General features: G+C 51.3%; 2 protein-coding genes across 2 annotated transcripts; one reads left to right on the top strand and one right to left on the bottom strand.

The window, feature by feature from the left end:
* Positions 1–92: 92 nt before the first annotated feature.
* IL27RA (interleukin 27 receptor subunit alpha) lies at positions 93–11,124 on the top strand (the record flags this gene model as incomplete). Its single annotated transcript, XM_080936640.1, has 14 exons — positions 93–177; positions 421–538; positions 1,554–1,711; positions 1,804–1,961; positions 2,913–3,069; positions 3,172–3,245; positions 5,446–5,629; positions 5,721–5,909; positions 7,863–7,964; positions 8,045–8,203; positions 10,081–10,206; positions 10,549–10,639; positions 10,719–10,845; positions 10,945–11,124. The coding sequence occupies 14 exons, from the start codon at positions 93–95 to the stop codon at positions 11,122–11,124; spliced, it is 1,908 nt and encodes a 635-aa protein (XP_080792766.1).
* A 969-nt stretch (positions 11,125–12,093) lies between these two features.
* PALM3 (paralemmin 3) lies at positions 12,094–19,968 on the bottom strand (the record flags this gene model as incomplete). The annotated part of the gene is made up of 7 exons (XM_080937247.1): positions 12,094–13,820; positions 13,931–13,976; positions 14,849–14,933; positions 15,041–15,183; positions 15,655–15,735; positions 17,204–17,252; positions 19,928–19,968. 7 exons carry the CDS (start codon positions 19,966–19,968, stop codon positions 12,094–12,096), a joined length of 2,172 nt encoding a protein of 723 aa, XP_080793373.1.
* Between the last annotated feature and the right edge of the window lie 2,485 nt (positions 19,969–22,453).

The following is a 22,453-nucleotide window of genomic DNA, read 5'->3' as shown; positions in this document are numbered from 1 at the left end:
TTTGGGGACTTCCCGCCAGGGGCGGGGTGGCTTCCTTCCCGCAGGCTGTAAGCCCCAGGCCTACAAGGCTGTGTCACTTGTCCCGGCGAGCCATGAGCCTGCTCCGGGTTACTCGCCTCAAGCCGTTGGAGTTTCTGCTGCCGCTGTTACCGCTGCTGCTTGGGACGCGGCCCCACGGTGAGCAGCTTCGTAAGTGGCTGGCTCAGGGTAACAGTTGTAGGGCAGCGGGGACCGGGCGACAACAGGATGTAGCAGGACGGAAAGGGGCCCGGGACTCCCTCTGCGCCGTCCCAGCACGTGCCAGGCCCTGCGATCCCGTTCCGCACGTCTAAGGTGTCGGAGGATGGACGCATCCACAGTCGGGCAAGTTCAGGCCCCGGCGGCTTGACCATGTCCTTTCGGCTCTCTGCGCCCCTGCAGGCAGTCCTGGCCCACTGCAGTGCTATAGCGTCGGCCCCTTGGGAATCCTGAAATGCTCTTGGGAACCTCTGGGTGACCTGGAGACTCCACCTGTGCTGTATCACCAGAGTCAGAAATAGTGAGTACCCTGGAGTGGTCTAGGGGAAACTGAGGCACGGAAAGTGACCACTCAGATTTCAAGTGACTTTGATTAAGAGGATCACAGCCCCCTCCGCGTGCCCCTCAGACCAGGTACTGGGAATTCCTTCCACACTCTCAAAGACCCTCAAACTAGCTAACCCATTTACTGCATAATGCTGGTCTAGTCACTTTCCCTCCCTAAGCCCCTACCCCCACAGTAATGACGACACAAGCCTCCCATGATTGATTCTGCCCATCAACGCGGTAGGCACATGGTAAACATGCTGAGCACTGGGAAGCAGGTTTATATCGTTGTATGTCATCGGGCAGATGACTTAACTTTTCTGAGCAGTTTAGTTCACTCTATGAACACACCAGTCTAAGCCGGCTTGGTGACACGCTCGACGTGGTGACACACACCTGTTACCACAGCACTTGGGAGATGGAGGCAAGAAGATCAGGAGTTCAAAGCCGACCTCAGCTTCACAACCCGTTTGAGATCAGTCTGAGCTATAAGAAACTCTGTCTCAAAAAAAAAAAAAAAAAAAAAAAAAAATCAGCTTAGGGCTTGTAATCACAACGAAAGCTGGTCCTGGTGGGGTTCAGGGTGCAGGGTCCAGGGGAAAGGTATCTGAAAACCCCATTTCAGTTGCGCTAAGTAAAGGGCAGACAAAAAGGGCTTTGGGAGGAGCCATGGAAGACAGCATGCATTCTGAGACAGGGTCTTCCGCTGCGAAGCTGTTTTCTGACAGCCCTGCTTTCTTGTCTCTGGGATTTCCTGTCTGTGTGTGAACTGTCAGTCACCTGACCCACCGCTGAGTTCTTTCACAGTGCACGTGTATTGCATACATTTTGAAGAAGAACAGAGAAGTTAAGTCACTTGCCTCAGGGCCACACAGTGTTGACATAAGAGCAGGGAGTCAGACCCCAGCAGAACAGGGTGAGGCATGAAGTTCGAGGATGGGAGCTTAGCCTGTGCCAACATGTGTCTCTTCCGCAAACTCTCCTCACAGCCATCCCGGTAGAATCCAGGAGGTGACGGTGCCTTCCAGACAGAACTGGGTGATCATCCCCCGGGAACAGTTCACCAAGGCTGACAAACTCCTCATCTGGGGGACACAAGAAGGACAGCCTCTCTGGTCCCCTGTCTTTGTGAACCTGGAGACACAAAGTAACGCAGCGGCCTGGGGTGGGAAGGCTAGTGCAGAGAGGGTGGGAGGGTGGCTGAAGGCCCTGGCTCAGCTCACTCTGGCTTATTTGCAGTGAAGCCAGACACCCCCCAGATTTTCTCTGATGTGGACTTTTCTAAGGGAGCAACTCTGGAGGTCACTGTGCCGTGGTCACCACCCATGTGGCCACCACACAAAGTTATGATCTGTCAGTTCCGGTACAGAAAATGCCAAGACAATGAGTGGACTCAGGTGAGTGTGGGCTTCCTTCCTACTCTGCCTCCGGTAGACGGGAACCCCGAATCCTACAGAGCAGAGAGCTGCACTTGGCACCTGTCAGGGAGTCACCCCAAGTCCCACACAGAAGGCCTCAGAAGCGACCTTGCTCGTTTGTTTCTCGTTCCTCTCATAGAGTCTAGTTAGGTACCCAGGTTGGGCTCGAAGCCACAGTTCTCCACCTTCAGCTTCCTGAGCGCCAGGACGGCAGGGTTTCATTGCCACCCCTAGATACTGCCCGAGTAGCTTTGGGGGATAGGCACTGTGTGATCCTGGCTAGCCTGAAACTCACAGAAATCTACCTGACTCTGCCTCTCACTCTGGAATTAAAGGTGTGCAGCACCACACCTGGCCTGCGTGAGTTTCTTAATCAGCTACAGTTTTGTCTCAAAAAAGAAAATAAAACAACCAAGGTGCAGGCTGGGGCTGGAAGATCGCTCAGTAAGCATAAGTGTGGTCCCAGCACCCGAATGAAAAGACAGGCAACAGCATGTAACCTCAGCAGAGGCAGATCTCAGGTCTGACCCACCACCAAGTCTAACAAATTAGTGAGCTCCAGTCACTGAGACTCTTGGCTCAGAAGATAAAGGGGAGAAAGAGAGAGATAACTTTGTGCGGAAAGACGGTGGTCAGTAAAGCTTTAGGACCCGAGTTCGATTTCTGGGACCCACACAAAGGTAGCAGGAGAGAACTTACTCTATCCTTGTCCTCTGACACCCCCTTACACAATAATAAATAAAGTTTAAAGATAGTAAGATGTTGAGCAACAGAGGAAGACACTTAGTATCAATATCTGTACACACGCTGAGAGCTTCTTGGAACTCAGAAATAGAAGACTTGCCTAGCCTGTGTCAGACCCAGGGCCACAGCGTTGAAAAAGAAGAAAAAAGTCTTCTCAGCAAAGGGCGACCCCATCTGTTTCCCTAGCTGGAGCCACAGCTGAGGACAGACCTGCTGACTCCTATTGAGATGCAGAACCTGGAACCTGGTACCAGCTACCAGGTATCCGGCCGCTGCCAAGTGGAGAATGGATATCCATGGGGCGAGTGGAGCCCGGACCTGTCCTTCCAGACGCCATTCTTGGGTGAGGACAGCTCCATTTGTCTTGCACTTCTGGGCTTCAGCCCACACCAGGCCAGGCAGTCTTGCCCATCTAATTGCACCTGTCTTTCCTCATCCTCATCAGCTCCTGAAGATGTGTGGGTATCGGGGACCGTCTGTGAAACATCTGGCAACCGGGCAGCCCTGCTTGTCTGGAAGGTGAGCCACACGTCCAAAGGTAGTTCTTTGCAGGAAGGGCCTGGGAACGCCCCCAGCAGCAATAGATTCCTCTGCTGCCCCCTGGAGGTTCTTTCCTAGAATGCAGAGCGCTCTTGCAGCGCTAGTTCTAAGAGCGGGGACGGGGTGGGGTCTCCACCAATACCACCTGCTTGTGGGAGATCTGAGGTGTGTCCGGTTGGAGCCAGAGTCCCAGGCAGGAGACAGGAGATATGAAGGTCTAGATTCAGGACATGATCTCGGCGCATCTTGGCAAGATGTAAAACGTAGACTAGACGCTTCGGCGCTGCAGTCAAACTGGCAGTAGGGTATCCTAGACATCCTGATTCAAGGTGGCCCACACCTGTGATCCCAACGGCTGGAGAGATCGAGGCAGGAAGATTGCATGTTCAAGACCAGCCAGAGTGAGTTCGAGATCAGGGCTGTTTGAGATTTACACTGTGTACGTGTATTCACGCATGCATGCCAAAGCATATTTGTGTGTATACGTGTGTAAATGCATGTGTGTGTACATTTATACTTTCAAACTCACAGAGATCCACCTGACTCTCCTAAGCCGTAGTATTGAAGGTGTTAAATATTGTGCCCTGCTAGAGTTTGCTGGAAACACTTTAAGTTATTACACATTCTCATGCTTGTAGGTTTCCACTGGGAGGAAGCTACAAAGCCACAGGGGAGGGAGCCGGAGGTGAGCGGCAGGGCAGGAGCCCTTAATCAATGTTTCAAAGCTCTTAGGTTCTGCTGGAACGCAGCCCAGAAGTAGAACTTCCTAGAATGTCCGAGGTCATGGATTCTATCCACAGCACTGCATGAGCCCAGATGTGATGGTGCAGCTGGAACCCCAGCGGTGCAGGCTAGAAGCAAGGGGGCCAGGGAACAACAGTTCAAGGTCTTTGCCTATATATAGAATTTGAGGCCAGCCTTCTGTATGTGAGATCCGGTGTGTGTGTGTGTGTGTGTGTGTGTGCACGCATTCGAGTTCATTGCACGCTTGTGGGGATGTCAGAGGACAAGGAACTGGGAAATGAAGCAAGTTTGAATGAAAAAAATCCAATGTCAGGAAGCATGTAAAAAGCTGGATGTGGAGAGACACTCAGTATCAGTACTCACTGGCTGCTCTTGAAGATGACCCAGATTCAGTTTCCAGAACCCACATCTCAGCTCACAGATATTCCAGGGGAGCCAATGCCTTCTTCTGGTCTCTGAGGGCGTGCTTACACACATGTAGGCAAAACACTCCTACACTCAAACTCAGAAGTATCTAAACAATTTTTTATTCTTTTGAGACAAGACTGTTTTGAGACAGGGTTCTCTGTGTAGCTCTGGCTGTCCTGGAACTCAGTCTGTAGACCAGGCTGGCCTTGAACTCAGAGATTCACCTGCTGGGATCAAAGGTGTGTGTCACCATGCCTGGCTAATGAATCTTAAAGTAATCATCATCATCACCACCTTCTGGGTGCTATGCTGTAGGTATGCCCTAGCACTCCTTCAGTAGGAGAGATGCAGCTTTTGGGCCAGCTAGCCGGCCAGCACAATCTGAAAAAGGAAGACCCCCACCTTAAACAAGGGAGAAAGAGAAAACCAGCTACTGAGAAGTTGTCCTCTGACCTTCATGAGTGGACACACACACACACACACACACACACACACAGATAAATGAATGTGGGCTGGAAAGATGGCTCTGTGGTTAGGGGAGTGTATGTTAGAGAACGTGAGTTTGATCCAAGCCCCCACATCCCCATATCGGGCAGCTTTCAACTGCTTGTAACTCCAGTTCCAGGGAACCCTCTGGCACACACACACACACACACACACACACACACACACACACACACACTCATACACAGTCACACACACAAAATCTTGAAAAAGATCAACAGTATTTGTGTATGCACATATGTGTGCTCATATGTGTTTAGATGTGTATACATGAAGAAGCCAGAGGACGCTGCCTTTCCCAGGACTATCACACCAGGCTCTTCCTTAAACTTCATACCCACTGGGACATCTTCTTCCCTTCCCAGCCATACTTTATAAACCCCGGGAAACTTCTCCACGACTCAGTGTCTACATCCATAGCACGCTGCTGAGCTGCTCAACTTAACAAGTGCCCTTCCATCATAAATAGCGGGCACCCAATAAAATGGGGGGTTCACTAACCACAGCTTCTCTTCCCCTTCAGGACCCAGGACCCTGTGTGCAGGTGACTTACACGGTCTGGTTTGGGGTTGGAGATGTTACTACAACTCAAGAAGAGGCTCCGTGCTGCAAGTTCCCCATCCCTGCACTGATGGAGTGGGCTGTGGTCTCTCCTGGAAACAGCAGCAGCTGGGCGCCTCTCACCAACCTGTCTTTGCGGTGCTTGGGTAAAACAACGAGGGAGTTTTCTCTCTAGTACCCTGGGGGACACAGGAGCTTTTCTGAAGGAACATTAGAGGTGTTTCCTACCACTTCCAGCTCCAGAATCTGCCCCCCATGCTGTGGGAGTGAACAGCATTGACGGGGACCCAGGGATGAAGGTGACCTGGAAACAGGGGACCAGGAGACCGCGGGAATACGTGGTAGACTGGGCTCCAGATGGCGACAGCCTAGACAAGCTCAACTGGATCCGTCTCCCCCCTGGAAACCTCAGCGCTTTGTTAACAGGTCAGGCCCTGACACCTGGGATCCCAGGTGCTGTTGCAAAACACCTGGGGCTGGACAGCTGTAAAGAGATTTGTATAGCTTACAGCTTTAGAGGACCAAGAGCACAAGGTGTTGTGTCTGCTGACTTTAGTGCTCTCTTTCTGGCTAGGGTGCTGTAGTGTGAGTCTGTGCCAGAGAGAGATCACCTGCTGACACAGGAAGCCAGATAAGACCCAGTTCCCAAATCCTGAGATTAAAGATGTGTGCCACTGTACCTGATATACATACATACATACATACATACATACATACTGTAGCTGTGCTCAAACACACCAGAAGAGGGCATCAGATCCCATTACAGATGGTTGTGAGCCACCATATGTTTGCTGGGAATTAAATGTAGGACCTCTGGGCTGGAGAGGTGGCTCAGTGGTCAAGAGCACTGACTGCTCTTCCTGAGGTCCTGAGTTCAAATCCCAGCAACCACATGGTGGCTCACAACCATCTGTAATGAGATATGATGCCCTCTTCTGGTGTGTCTGAAGACAGCTACACTGTACTTATATATAGTAAATAAATAAATCTTTTAAAAAAATGATAAAAAAAAAAAAGAAAACGTAGGGCCTCTGGTAGACCAATCAGTGCTCTTAACCACTGAGCCATCTCTCAAACCCCTGACTACTGACTCCTTATTCTATTTCATTTTTGAGACAGGGTCTCACTGTGTATTTTTGTCTGTCTTAGAACTCACCCTATAGACCAGGCTGGCCTTGAACTCATAGGATCTGCTCAAGCCTCTTGAGGGCTGGTATTAAAGGCATGCTTCTTATTTGTGTGTGTGTGTGTCTGTCTGTCTGTCTGTCTGTCTGTACTTTGTCTGGATACGTGTACTAAGTGCATAGTCACCAGGTACACCTGGAATCCCATCTACACAGCTACATGTGTAGCATGTAGAACCCGAAGAGGGCTCTAAGACCCCCTGGAACTGGAACTACAGACAGTTTTAAGCTGCCATGTGGGCGCTGGGAACTGAATCTCTTTGTCCCCTAGAAGAGCAGCCAATGCTCTTAACCTCAGAACTATCTCCCCATCTCCATGGATCCTTTTTCATTTCAAAACAGTGTAGCTTGCCTGGCTGGATTAAAGGCTTGCAGTACTACACCCACATAACCCGGGTATTATTTTTTTTTCAAAGAATTATTTATTTATTTTATATATAAGCACACTGTAGCTGTCATCAGACACACCAGAAGAGGGCATCGAATCTCATTATAGATGGCTGTGAGCCACCATGTGGTTGCTGGGATTTGAACTCAGGACCTCTGGAAGAACAGTCAGTGCTCTTAACCTCTGAGCCACCTCTCCAGCTCCTATTTTATTTTTTTATTATTTTATTTTTCTAGCCTTTTTTCCTTCCAGAGGGTCTCATGTATCCCAGGCTGGCCTTGAATTTACTAACCAAGGATGACCCTGAACTTCTGATCCTCCTGCCTCCGTCCTTCAAGTGATGGGGTTCCAGGCTTGTGCTTCTGTGTGCCTTTAATTAGCACTCAGGTGGCTGAGGTAGACATATCTCTGTGAGTTCGAGGCCAGCCAGGACTATATTCTACTATCTTGTATCAAAAATAAAATAAAGGTTCAGTGATCTAAGGACATATTGCTTTTCTTGAGGACCCAACTAGGGGCTCCTTGTATCTAGCCTGCATCAAGCCACTAGCTGAGCCCCATTCTCCCTCCCAGGGTTTAGTTCTTGGAGGCAGGGTCTCTCTGTGTGGTCCAGCCTTGCCTCCGCCGGCCCAAGTCACACAACAGGGACTTGGTGCTTTCCTGTGCTGCTTACAGCTTTCTTATCTGCCATCGGGTCTCACGGACTCTTTGTGGAGTAGCCTAGCTGGGACCCAAACAACAGTTCCTACAAGTCGGCACTGCAGGGGGTGGAGGCTGCAAATGTTCTCTTCTTCCTCTTCCTCCCAGGGGATTTCAAAGGAGGGGTCCCCTATCGAATTATGGTGACTGCATTATACTCCGAAGGATTAGCTGCTGCACCCCCAGTTTGGGGATTCAGAGAGGCATTAGGTAAAATGGGGCAGGAGGATGAAGGGGGACGGGGAGCTAGTGGAGCAAAAATGATACTGACACTCTGGGTTTCTTCACAGTACCCCTTGCTGGGCCAGCAGTTTGGCGACTCCGAGATGACCCCCCAGGAACACCTGCTGTAGCTTGGGGAGAGGTACCAAGGCACCAGCTCCGAGGCCAGGTTACTCACTATACCTTCTGCATACAGAGCAGAGGCAGCCCCACAGTCTGCAGGAATGGTAAGCTCCATGCCTCCTCTTCCTCCCTCTATCCCTAAGACCCGCCCCTCACCCACCCTGCTCCTACATTCCCAGCTTCTGGGAACTCACCAAGTTCCCGGAGGACAGAACAACCTTGGCTACCACTGAAATAGGCTTACAGATACAGTAAAGATGGAGGCTCCAGCCTCTACTCATCCACAGTGATGACGACCTATCATATTTCATGCGACTGAAAATATGAAGAGGATTAGATTCTTAGATAGCTTTGTTTTAGGTTTAAAAAGAAAAAAGAAAAAAAAGCAAGCAAGAAAGAAAAAAGTAAGAAAGAAGGAAGAGAGAGAGAAAGGAAGGAAGGAAGGAAGGAAGGATGGAAGGAAGGAAGGATGGATGGAAGCAAGGAAGAAATCGGAAGAAAGAAGAAAGAGAGAAAGAAAAGAAGGAAGGAAGGAAGAAATCCAGTTTCAAGCAAAGCCAGGCTTAAATATACTAAGAAGGTTCCCTCACCGTCAACAGGAGTTATAAGATTGCATATAATTTTCATTTCCTTTTGGACCCCTTGAGACAGATTCCTGGAGCCGGAGTTCAGCAGTTAAGAGCACTGACTGCTCTTCCAGGGGTTTGGTTCCCAGCATCTACACAGCGGCTCATGGCCATCTGGACCTCCAGTCCCAGTAACTGACAATGTCTTTTGGCCTCCATAGGCACCGAATGCATGTGGTACACAGACAGACATTCAGGCAAAATACCCACAAACATAAGAAACAATCTAAAAGAACATTTGTCTTTTTTAAGTACTGTTATTGGATGGTACCTCCCACTGAGTTCCTGTCTAGAATCCCCCGTGTGGGGTGTGGCCAGACTGGGGTATGGCTCCACAGTAGAGGTGTTCACTGTGTACAAGACTTTGGGTTTCATCCCCATCACTGAAGAAAGAAAATCATTATTCTTGTCCTCCCAACTATAAAAGTTATTTGACCTTGTTACAAAATGTGACTCACATGTCTGGGAATGACTCACCAGATTAGCACTCCGGATGTTGAGTCTGAGGGCCTGAGTTCAGTCCCTGGATCCCACATGGTGGAGGGAGAGAACCAGCTAAGGCAAGCTGTCCTCCTACAGCCACATAATGCCATCATCACACATAGACAAAGTAAATAGTAACAAAGTAAAGAAAACTCTCTCACCCTGGGAACATTCTGGCAACTTCAGCATCTCCCCTTGCAGCTTACCAAATTCTGCTCACACACAGCAGGTTTGTTACACTTTAATTTTTTTGTTTGTTGAGACAGCGTCTCAACCTAACCCGGAAGCTGCATTCTGTGCAGGGGAGAGGACAGGCACATGCTTCTATGTCCTTGACTGTTTCTTTCCTGTGCTTTTTTATCTGCCTCTTCAGAGCTGGAGATCAAACTCAGGGCCTCGTGCATTGGAGACAAGCACTCGAGCTCAGGAGCTGACTTCCCGGTTCAGAGACATAGACAAATGAGATAATATCTAATCAGAATGCCCTGTGGTGATTAGAGCTATATACAAAATGGGGGTTCATTTAAAATGAGGGGGTCGGAAGATTTGTTAAGGAAGTGAAAATGGAACAACATTTACAGAAGATGGGGCGGGTGGGGGCTATGGGATGGCTCACCAAATGAAGCCCCTCCACAAAGCACAAGACCCCTATGGTGGAATGGGTGGTGAGAAGGAATGCCCTCTGACCTCGGCATGTGTGCCATGGCATGCCTACGGTGCAACCCTCCTGAAAAATCATAAAACGTCACAGAAGTAAACAAAGAAGTCCGGGACAGAACTGTGTGGAAAACTGCAGAGGGGACAGTGCATGTGCAAAGGTCCTGTGGCATGATCTCACTGCTTGTCCCAACTTCTTTGGTTGTGTCTTTCAGTGAGCAGTCAAACCCAGACTGTCACTCTGCCCAACCTTCACTCGGGTTCCTTCAAACTGTGGGTGATGGTGTCCACCGTTGCAGGAGAGGGTCCACCTGGTCCCAGCCTTTCAATTCACCTGTCAGGTATGAGCTGGGGAAGGGGAGATGCTTGCCCATTTCCTGCTAGGGATGTCTTGAAGTCATAACATGGGCTTCATGTATAGAACAGTGCCGAGGACAGAACCCAGGACCACACCCCAGGTCTGCTTCTGCTAACTGCTGTTGTAGTATCCAACAATGTATGTCTGAAACAGCAGCACTCACAACACTGGCTTTGCCTGTCAGCACACCCCTGCGCCCTAAATCTCACACCTTCTTCATGATGGCTGGACCCTCAACCCCACCCACACAAAAGCCCCTCCCATTCACAGACCCCTCGTTCAAGATGGCTGCCTACTTAGTCCCAACTATTCTCCCCACCCACAGATAATAGGATCCGGTGGAAAATTCTGCCCTGGGTTCTGTCCCTGTGGGGCTTGCTTCTGATGGGTTGTGGCCTGAGCCTGGCCAATACCAGGTAAGGCTGTCAGACATGGGGTTCAGCAGCTAGGCCTTGGCTGGGTGGCCTTGGGGCTCAGAAAGTTCATGGATTCTAGCAATATGTTTGCCACCGGGTCCCTGCTGGCCAGGTGCTTACACCGGCGACACAAGTTGCTTCCCCAATGGATCTGGGAGAGGGTTCCTGACCCTGCCAACAGCAATTCTGGGCAACCTTACATAAAGGTGAGAAGATGGCACCCATGGGAGCACCACTTTCCAACTGGAGGATGCTGGGGCAAGTGGGAGGGAGGACCACTGAGTTTCAAGCTTCCATCTTCCCAGGAGGTGAGCCTGCCCCAACCACCCAAGGATGGACCCATCCTGGAGGTGGAGGAAATGGAGCTACAGCCTGACATGGAGTCCCCTAAAGCCTCTGTCCCACCTCACACTGGGTATGAGAAACACTTCCTGCCCACGCCAGAGGAGCTGGGCCTTCTGACACCTCCAGCCCCCAGGTTCTAGCCTGTTCTGCTTTATAGGGGCTGTGTCCCTTGGGTTAGACCTTTTTGTTTTTAGTGTTTTGAGACTATGAAGCTCTCACTATAGCTGGTCTGGAACTCGATACTAAAAACCGGGCTGGCCTGGAACTCACAGAGACTCACCTGGTACTGCCTCCCAAGGACTGAAAAGAAAGGAGTGTGCCAGCACGCCCAACTGTTGTTTTTCTTGCCTTTGTGTCTTTAACAGCTGTTTGTTACTTCGGAATTCATGCTCTTACAGCCACAACCATTTTGATGTTGTTTGTCCCAGTTTGTCAGAGGCTTGAGAGGTAGTCAGGGCTGGTCTCGAACTTGTGACCCTCCTGCTGCAGCATCCCCAGGGCTGGGATTGCAGGTGTGCGTTACCTCATCTAGTCAGAACCTTAGATTCTAGTAAGATCAACTTCCAAGCAGGCTTTGAGGAGGTGATTCGGAAGACACGTTCAAGGGCCTGAAGCAGTTAAAAGCCCTTGTTTTCTTGCAGTAGACCAAAGTTTGGTTCCCTGCCCTTGCAGAAGACCCAGGTTCAGTTTCCAGCACCCACAGGGCAGCTCAGAATCACCTGTAACTCCAGATCCAGGGAGTCCAATGCCCTCTTCTGGCTTCTGCGAGTTCTGCACACACATGGTTACTTATGCACGGACAAAGCATTCACACTCATAAAGTAAATAAAAGATAAATAACAAAATAAATAAACTTTCTTTTCTTAAAGCCAGAGTGCCTTAACATTTAATTTTCAAGTATAAAGGCTTCGTTGCAGAAGGGAGTCAGGGCCACAGGCAGTGGGCAGGGAATCTAAAAGCCCAGGTGTAAGTGAGCACAGGGGCCTTTGGCTCCTAGGTGCTACCACCAGTCCTGTGGTGCCCTGTCTATGCCTGGGACCTTCTGCTGGATGCCAGGCAGCGAGGTAGCTGTGAGAGGAGGAATAGGGTGCTGGGCGCCAGGCGTAGGCTCACATGACCACACAACACTGGCACGTCTTTTGCTTGGGGCCACTGGTTTCTTTGACCTCAGCCAGCTCAAGCTGCTGGGCGGGTGCATACGTAGGTGCAGGGTTGGTGCTGGACACTTCCTGATGGAGCAGTGGCTGGCTTTCTACTGGCTGCTCCGGGGCTGGGGTCTCAGCTAGGAGCGGGGTGGCATCCTCTGGGGGACCCTCACTCTCAGTACAGAGCTCAGGCTTCCTGGCTGCCTCTTCTACCGGGCCTTCTTGCTTCTCCGGGTCTTGCAGTCCTTGCTCCTCTGATCTGGGCTCCTCTTGGACACAAGGACTGGCTCCTGGCTGGCTGGCATCCTCCGCCTGAAACTCTGCTTCTTCATTGGATTCACCCTGCTCCTCTAGACTCACATCATCCTTGGCGCCTGAAGTCTTCTTCGCCTCTGAGAATGGCTCACTGCCTCCTGCCTCCCTGTCCAATAGTTTCTTACTTCCTTTAGTTGCTTCATCCAATGAGCCCTCACCTTCTGTCTCCTCATCCAATAGTTTATTCCCTCCATTAGTTTCACCCAATGAGCTCTCATCTGCTGTCTCTTTATCCAATAATATCTCAGTTGTTTTTGATTCTCTGTCCAACGAGCCCTCACCATCTTTCTCCTGGTCCAACGGCGACTCATTTTCTTTTCTCTCTGCCTCCAGTGAGCCCTCCGGCTTTTTTTCTGCCACCAATGGCTTCTCTGTGACAGGCTCCTCCTCACCCCCCTTTTCTACTTCCAAAGCCTCTTCGTCTGTTTTCCCTTTCACCTCCCACTTTTCATCATCTGTTGCTATCTCTGCTGGAAAGGGGCCCTCACCGTCTTTTGACTCTATCTTTTCTGCCTCGCTTTCCTCCCTTCCCTGGGTCGCATCTGCCAGCACAGCTGCCCCTTCCTCCTGCTCTGCCTCAAGCTTTTCCACTCTTTCCTTGTCTTCTATGCCCTCCATTTTCTCCACTTCTCCCTTCTCCATCTCCCAGGACGTGTCACCCACTCGGGGCTCAGATCCTCCTGCAGACCCTACCCCCAGGGGTGCTTCCAAACCCTCCATCAGGATCTCCTCCCAGTCTTCGCTGAGGGCCACTCTCTCTACCCAGATGAAGGACCCCTCCTCTACTCCAGGACCTCCCTGCCCAATGCCCTCAAGACTATCTCTGGAAGCACCTTCCTCTTTTCTGCAAGTTTCAGCTTCAAATCCCTCCTGGAGTCTTGGAGGACTGGTTTGCGTGGTCTCTGCATCCCTGCCTGACTCCCCTGTGACATCAAGATCGCTGCCTCCCAGCCCCTCCCAGACCACCTCCACCACACCTCTGCCCTCCTTCACCCAAGTGGGGAGCTCAGGGCTGCTGGTGCCCTGCCTGGCTCCGATGGCCTCCAGAACCACTTCTTCCACTTTAGCCTCCAGCTCCACATCTGTGGGGCCCGTGGCACTGTTCTCGGTGGCTCTAAGCCCAGCCCAAACCACCTCCACTGCACCATCTCCTTTGGCCTTAGTGACACTTGACACCCCTAGGCTCAGCTGCTCTGGGAGGGGGCTGTGCCCAGGGCAGGGACCATTGGCTTCTATAGACGTCCCTATAGCCTCAGGGGATGGCCTCAAGGCTGGTAGAACCCCAGTGGACTCCTCCCTGGGATCAGAAGGAGACTCAGGCGACATGCCCACTGAAGCATCTGGCAGGGACGTTCTCTTGTCCATATCCGTGGGGCCTGGGGGAATCAAGGGGGGAAGAAGAACAAGGATATCAGGACCTTTATTCCAGATTCTTTTGAGTCACATGGTCTGGTGTACCCCAGGCCTTAGGGACTCCAGTGCTTACCTGTAGGACCTGCCCCCATGGCAGGCTGAGAGAGAGGACGGGGACCCTGCAAGGTGAACAGAGACAAGGTCAAATCGGTTCCAGTTTTTACCTCCCAGGTATGTTTGTGCCCCGCCTGCTTAAACAATATACCATGTTAGCGCTTGTGTGGCCAGCTTCTGAGGTGACTATAAATAAAGGATTTGGGGGAACCGTGAAAGTCCTGGAGTGGAGCCCAAGGCCTGGCCACACTAGGCCAGCACTGTATTGCTGCTGAGCCACATCCTCAGCCTAAAAAGTCTGATGAAGTCAGAATTTAAGTTCCAATGACAAGAGGTAATAAATACACAGCGTTTGTAAATAGGAAGGGGCCAGAGCCAGCAGTGAAAAGAAGCCTCAAGAGGTCTGGGGTGACAAGGTTTCCCCTAGAGACTGGGCTGGGCGTGGGGTGTGCCCTGTCCAGAGTGCTGAGTTGGAGACCGTTGTTCCAGGCTAAGAACACAGCACTGCCCAGGTGAGCTAGATGGGTAAAAGGAGTAATAGAAAAGAGACAACGTAACCAGCGTGGAGTGAAGGAAAGATGTGAAGAGAGACAGGAGCAGCTGCATGCACCTGAATGCACACAAACTCCCTTTGTGATCAAGGCTTGGTGGTAGAAACCTGTAATCCTATCACTGGCAAAGCTGAGGCAGGAAGATCACGAGTTCAAGCTCCTGGGTTTCGAGGCTGAGCTAGTAGTTTTCAATTATAATCTCATTGGCCCTCCCAAAGGCACTTCTGAGTTGGTATTCCTATTTTAGGGATGAGCAAACTAAGGTCTAGACGAGACGACCAACTTGCACAGAGCAAAGAGACCAAGGCAGCACATTTCTGCTGGGTCCTGTTCTAACCCTATTGGCCACAGCCCCCTCCTCTTCGCCTCTTTCAGCCCCTGCTCACCTCTCTGCGCCAGGCGGGCCTGCCAGCAGGTCTGTGTTGGGCACCTGTGGACGCACTTTGCAACAGCTGTAGCTGTGACTGGAGTCTGAGGAAGAGAGAGGCTGCTGAAAGCCGGTCTGGACCAAACCTGCTCCATTGCTTAGGGCTGCCAAAGACTTGGACATGGCTCAAAAGCAGGGATTCTCGACTCACGAAAACAAGCTGTCTTCTAGGTTGCGAATTCGAGCCTGGGCCTGTCCCTCGGGCGACTGTGGGTCCTTGGAGGCGGGGTCCTCCGGCCGCTCTGGCCCTTCAGCTGCCCCATCCATGAGCCAACGTTCTCGGAGAGATTTCCTCTGGGTATGAGAAGGGAGTCCGGGACTGACCACAGGAGGTCTTCCCATCCATTGCTTGCAACCACCCAAAGGGCGCCTCCATCAGGATGGGAGACATGTCCATATCTCGTCCCCCACCACCATGCCAGCACATAGCCTTCCGAAGCAGAGGCATACAATCACCATCCTTTCAGCCTGCCCAGTCGACTGGCTCTGCCAGGCCCGGAAAGACATCTCAATGCGCTCCTCTCCACCCCAACATTAGCCTAAGATTCCACTCATCACCAAACTAGGATGAAGCTCTTCACCCCGACCCTTACCCGCCCCCCCATACTCTTCCAGAGTGGGGCAGCTGTCTCCATGGTTACCTTTTGCCCACCCACCACCTCTCCATCTCCCCCTTCCCAAATTGGGCAGAGGTTCCTATTGTCTCTCAGCTGGACTCACACAGACACCCCACTTCATTGCCCGGGCTGGACGGGAGCCCCCAACCTTGAGCCGCTCCACGCGGAGTTTCTCCTCTTCCAGCTCGCGACGCGCGGCGCCGATCTCCTCCTGCAGCCGCCGCTTCTCCTGCGCACACACGACCCAGAGCTGCGGGCGGGCCCAGTGCCGCCCTCCGCCCGCCTTCTCGGGGCTCCCGGGACTCCCGGGGCGTCCTCCCGCGGGTGGGGGCCGCAGAGCGCTGACTCAGCAGCGAGAGGGGCGGGGCGGGGCAGGACCAGGCGGCCGCGCCCTGATGCTGCGGAAGCCAGGCCCACGCCCAATGGTGGTCCGCAGATGGGGGTTGGGGGCGGGGCCTAGAGATGGGGACTAGGGTTTTGCCCTTCTAAGATGGAAAGGAAAATGTCCAGGCGAGGCGCACACTCTTGGTAACCCCAAGACTCAGTAGGATGATCTCCATAACTTCCAGGCCAGCATGGACTACAAAGGGAGTAGTAAATTAGAGGCTACTTTGGGCTACAGAAACCCAAAATGGAAAAAAAAACAAATCTTTAAAAAAGGGTGGCGGGAAGGGTTCAGAGATATGTGGGTCTAGATAAAGAGAAGGTGCTTGTGAAATGGAGTCCAAAATGGGGGTAAAGGGGTAGACATCCAGAGAGATTCAGGCGTATATAGAAGCAGAACAGAGATAGGGCAGAAATATCTGCAGTAAATCGGGGTGCGGAGGTTGTGTTGGAAGACATAAACTTCCGAGGTGATAGTGCAAAGTACCCAAGAGAGCTACTTAAAGTTGGGGTGCTGAGGAGGAGGGTCCAGAAAACTGGGAATGGGGGAGGTGGACAAGTTAGGTGGACTACAAAAGAGACTAGAAAAAGGAGGCATACAACAGGTGATCCGAGACTTCAGAAACAGGGGGATCCAGGGCTGAGGTGAAAAACGGGCTTTAGAAAGTTGGGGTGTTAAGAGGTGACGTCTGACATGGAGTGGCAGAAGAGGAGATGCAGAGGGGTGGAGTCAGGGTTCGGGGAGGGGCCGTTTGGCAATGGGTTCTAGAAAGGGTTCTGGATTGTGGGGCTAGAATATGGGATGAAAAGCAGATTTGGAGAAGAGAGGTGCACAGTGGTCATCAGAAATATGGAGTGTGAAGATGACGATGCCCAGAGCTGAGGTCCGGAAATAGGCTAGTGAGGAATGGGGGCAGAGAGGGCTGTCAGAGAAACGGGAGTAGAGGTAAGAGGCATACAGGTAGACAAGAGTAATGGAGGTGAGAAGGGACCAGAAGGACAGAGTCACGGGGATTCCCTAAGGGGACTCCAAGGGTGGGGTACAAAAGACAGAGAGATCTAAGATGTAGGGAGCTTGGGTGGCACTGAAGGAAGTGTTTCTTGGTGTGCCAAATGACACCTTCTGTTCAGCCAGTGACAGACATCTGACTCGGGAGCTGCCTGAGGGGTGCCCTGGACAAGATGGAACGAAAGATACAGCTCAGTTCTTCACAGAGCCAGACTCGCTCCCTATGGGGTAAACATTCACTACCCAGATAGAGCAGGCCACGAAGAAGCTGGGATTCTCAGGGCTCTGGGAGTGTAACACTTACAGCGATGACCTCCAGCCTCTGCCGATAGAGGGCGCTCTCCGCCATGACCCTGTGGGGAGAGCACATGGTCTGAGACTCCATCCCTCAGCAGGCAGGTTCCTAAAAAGGCCTTTCTAACTCAGAACACTGAGCTGCCAAGAAAAAAACCCAGTGTTTGTCTCCGTTTCCCCCTCTCCATCAGAGAAGAACCTAGAGTGTGGAGAGAGTCCGATGCTAAGATGCTAAAGCTTAACAACATCCTCTTAGCCTTGGTCTCATCTGTGAAATGAGCAGCTTGACCCCAACTGTGCAAGAGAACAATTTGAGTAATTCCCGCACTTAATACAATTTCTACTTAATTACAATAACTATTTCTACAGACTCCCACAAACATTCACAAATCCTGCCGGATTCCAAACAAGGTATATGCTAGTCCCTAGCCTCTCCGAACCTTATCTTCTACTCTGTGGCCCTTAGCCCTAGGGTGTGGGGTATGAAGGAATGTGGGGGAGAGAAGTGACCATTAAACCATTACCATGGTAACTCCAGAGCTGTCTCTCCTTTACTTGTCTACCCCCTTCCTGCTGAAGACAAAGGTCAGTGGGCCATCCTGCCTAGTTGTGGACTTTGAGCTTCAAGGAGGATGATTTGAAGTTTAAGGTTTAACCTGATATTTCTCCACCATTGTTCTAACCAAACTGTGTCAGCATCCCTGCTTCCCAGCTTCCGGGGGGGGGGAGGGTGTGGGTCACTCTGGAGTTTCAGTTAGAGGACCGGTATTGTTAAAAAAAAAAAAACATGATCACTGACAACTGAGCAGCAATTGTGGGGCTGTGCTAACCCCACATCTGCCAATGGTCATAAAGGGACATCGACCTGCCTGTCATCCTCCACGCCAGACATGGTGGGCACACAGATCTTTAAGTGTTTATTAATTTAAATCTAACATGGCGGAGAGAATCCCAGTACATCGTCCAAGCTCCAACTGTCTCCTCTCAGATCCTCCCGACGCACCCTGAAGGCATAACCCTGCTATTTATAGTGCTCTAAGTGCCCTGCAAGGCTTCCGCTGGGCCACAAGCCACCTCTGCTCAGGCCCCACCCCTCACCATTTGCTGGCTGCAGTCCACTCTTGCAGCTGACATTCCAGCTAAGAACAGACCTGGTCACAGTAGCCACAAGCCACGTGCGGGTCAGGCTTTGACATGCCCTATCTGTAGAAAGATTTTATCTTCCTCGTGATCCTAGAAGGCAAACAGTGCTAATGTTCCTGTTTACCAAAGGGGAAACTGAGGTTCTGGGGAGTAGCAGAAAGACTTGTCCAAGGGACTGGGGCAGGCACCCAGAACAAGCTGACAGCTGGCCCTGTCTTCCCAGCTCTGGAGCAGCAGGGGAAAGCCCAGTGTGAGCAGCAGCAAACAAGGTTGTCCTCTGTGCACACTAACACATGCACACACTGGTACTCTCACACCCTTGCACACATTCTAACATGCACACACACGCTCTTCACACCCACACAGTTTTACCCTCACACCTTTGTAAATACTCTCATACGCATACACACACACTCACAAAAGACACAAACACACACTCTCATCTATACACACACACACAGAGGACACACACACATATGCACCCACACACTCTCATATACATACGTCACATATACATCCACAGAACACACACACATGTACCCACACAATTCACACTCTCAGTGACCACTTTCCCACACATGCACTTACACACCACATTCACTCACTCACACACACACACACACAGTATGAGATTGTCTCAAGTTGGACGGGTGAATGAGGACATGAAGAACTTCTCCCTCAGCACTGGCAACACACAGTGTAGGGTTCAGGGGCTCGAGTGACCCTCATTCGGACACCCATAGGAGGCCAGAGACCCTCCTAGAGGTGGGGATTTCACCTAGGGCAAGGGCTGAAGGTTGCCTGACAGATGTCCCTGGGGAAGTCTAGACTCTTGCTCATCACTCTGTCCCTGGGGGAGGGCTGAAGTCCCCCTCAGCTGTCCCACTCCTAAGATGCTATCTCCCTAACTCTTCCTTGGGGGGGGGGTGGATCAGGTTCCTGTTGCTAAGCAACCAGGTTTGTACTTGGTGAATAATGCAGTGGAGGGCACAGAAAAATAAAGGACAGAATTGGGGTCCCTACTGGAGTTCCTATAATCCCTTGGAACCTCTCTGGCCATCCTGCTCCCTCCTAAGGAGGGAACTAGCCCCATACTGGGCAAGAGCTGCCAACTGGACCAAACCTCTCTCACTGTGAAATAGCCTCAGCTAAGACGAACTTCCCACACCTGCAGCCACATTGCTCATCGCCAACTCCAAGGTCCTGCCTCAGCCATAACTCGGTTGCTACTGACAAGGGGCAGAGGGGTGGCCATTGCCTCCTATGACTTTGCCAGTCTTTGGAAGTTGAGGCGCGCCTTTCTTCCTGGACTCTCGAGCATTTTCTTGCTGCATTCCTGAGGGGGTTGGTGACAAGGACTAAACTTGGATGCACATTCTTGGATCCTGGACACTATTTGTCCCCTAACTCTGCAGTAGGCCTAGCTCTCTGCGTACTTGCCTTCCAAGGAGGCCCAAGTTTGGCTACCACCTCCCCTTGTGCTCCCCTGGGCTCCTTAAGAGAGGCTAGCTGGGGCTCCTAGGCCAGGACGGCGTCCCCCCATCCCCCAGCCTTTCCACTCTGCCCTCCTGCCCCCACCCCAGACACTTACGTGGGTGTGGCCGGGGACAACACCGGGGTCTGCAGAGCCATCACTGCCCAGTAGAGGTGTGAGCCAAAGGCCCCAGACTGGGCCCTGGTTGATGGGAGGGGGCTGCGGGGCGGAGCGGGCGAGCAGGTCCGGCTGGTTTGGGCGGGAGGAGCGGCCCGGTTGGGGCTGGGGCAGTGCTGGGGAGCGCTATCAGCTTCTCAGGATGAATTATTTACCAGCCTCTGGCCTCCACGCTGCACTCGGCTGCCTCCCCGTTCTCACGCACGCAGCCATGCCGATGGTCCAGCAGGTGGGGGAGAGCAGCAAGCACTGACCCGCGGCCGCCAGGGCACTCGCGCCTGCGTTGGGCACTTACACAGGAAAGTTTTAGTAAACGCCCAGAGTCATTGGCTCTCCCTTCTAGGATCTTAGAGCACGCGGGAGGGAGAGCTCTCTGAGTCGGCTTCTGGAGACCATGGCAACCAAGAAGCCCGGGATGTGGGTCACTGTGGACAGTTTGCCTCAGGTTTCAAGGCTTCAGTTTGCCCCGCTGTGAGATGGGAGAATAACTTTAGTTGGCCTGCAGGTCAGAAGACCACGCTGTGTTATTTAATGTTTAGGGATCGGGGTAGAAACGAGAAACAAAAGGGAGATGACCTCCAAATCTTACTGACAGATGCTTTTCCTTTGAACTCTTGTGTCTGAGCTGTCATTACAGACCTACACAACCAGACCTGGTTTGATCTCCATCTTGAGAGAGATCAGCCTTTGTCTGTCTCGGCTAGGAGCTTCAGAGGACTCCTGAGCAAGGATCTTTCCCACCAGACCACATGGTAAACTTACCCACACCTAGGCCTCTCCTCTCCTGACTCCTGCAGGGCTCCACGGGCCACTTTTGGCTCCACCATACTGGATTGGGACTGTCGTCAAGGGCTGGGATGGCCTATGCTCTACAGCCTAGTACAGACTCTTAAGAATCTAAAGGACTGAACCTGAGCCAGGTAGGAGGCCTGACTTGGAATCCCACTTCCAGAAAGACTGAGATTCGAGAATGGCAAGCTCAGACCTTATTTGGGTTACAGAATGAGTTAAAAAACAAAAACAAGAGCCAGAGAGATGGCTCGGTGGTTAAGAGCACTGACTGCTCTTCCAGAGGTCCTGAGTTCAAATCCCAGCAACCACATGGTGGCTCACAACCATCTGTAATAAGATCTGATGCCCTCTTCTGGTGTGTCTGAAGACAGCTACAGTGTACTTATATATAATAAATAAACCTTAAAAACAAAAATAAAAACAGAAAAACAGCCTGGGAAACTTAGTAAAAAATTGTCTAAAATTAAGGGGGTAGGGTAGGATGTTCAACATGTGGTTTAGTGGTAGAGAGCTTGCTTTGGCATAATAAGGCCCTAGATTCAATCCCCAGAACGGGGGCGGGGGGGTTGAATTTGAGTTTCTAGATTATTCTGAAAGCATATTTCTATGATGAGAGGAGAGGACGTATATGTGTGCATATATGAGTGCATATTTGTATGTGTGCAAGAGTGGAACCTGGTAGGCAGGCCATCAGCACCTGAGTTCTACCCCAGCCTTTGTTTAATGTGCACACCCACAAGTCCTATTCGTAGGCAGTTGTTAGTGTCAGTCACCACTGTATTTGTTGAGACAGGGCCTCACATTAAACCAGAGGATCACCCACTTGGCTGGCTAACTGGCCAATCATGTTCAGAGACACACCTGTCTCTCTGTGTCTTCACAGTGCCGGGATTAGACATGAGCTCCCACAGGCTTTTTCACGTGGGTGCTGGAATCCAAACCCAGCCCCTCATGCCTGTGCAGCAGGAACTTTGGACGGAGGAATCTTTCCCGAGGTTTTGAATAAGTTTTAACAGCATATGCCATTTGTGACAGTTAGCATCTGCACAGTGACAGGCAGCCCTTACTCCTATCTGGATCAAGAGCATTTCCAACACCCAGGAAGGAAGCCTGGGTCCTATAATAGTCACCCTTGCACAGATGCTGTTCCTGGCCAACACACACGTACACACACATGCACACACACATGCACAGATCAACACAACATAGCCATTTGCATTAGATCTCTCTCATTCAACATGTTTTATTTTCTTCTTTATTTATCGACTTTGGGGGAAACAAGGTCTCATGTAGCCCAAAATGGTCTCAAAGTCACTATGCAGTGGAAGAGTTTGAAGGTCTGAGCTCCTGCCTCTGTCTCCTGAGCACTGTGTTTGTAAGACTGCTCCTATGTGACTATAATCCTGTCCTCAGCTTGGCCACATCACAGCAACAATCTGTGCTTTTGTTTCTCTTTCTGGGTAAATAATATTCCACTGTGTGGGTTGGTCTACTTTTTAAAATTTACTTTTTAATCAATCAATTTTGAGATAAGGTCTTACTCTGTACACTGGCTGACCTGGATGTAGATGAGGCTGGCCTCGAACTCACAGAGTTCCACCAAACTTTATGTCCTGAGTGATAGGATTAAAGATATACACAGTATCCATAGAAATAATTTTGCTTTCACGGGCC

Source organism: Micromys minutus, assembly GCF_963924665.1.
Source record: "Micromys minutus genome assembly, chromosome: 24".
Lineage (NCBI taxonomy): Eukaryota > Metazoa > Chordata > Mammalia > Rodentia > Muridae > Micromys > Micromys minutus.
This window is presented reverse-complemented; position numbering and strand designations above follow the sequence as displayed.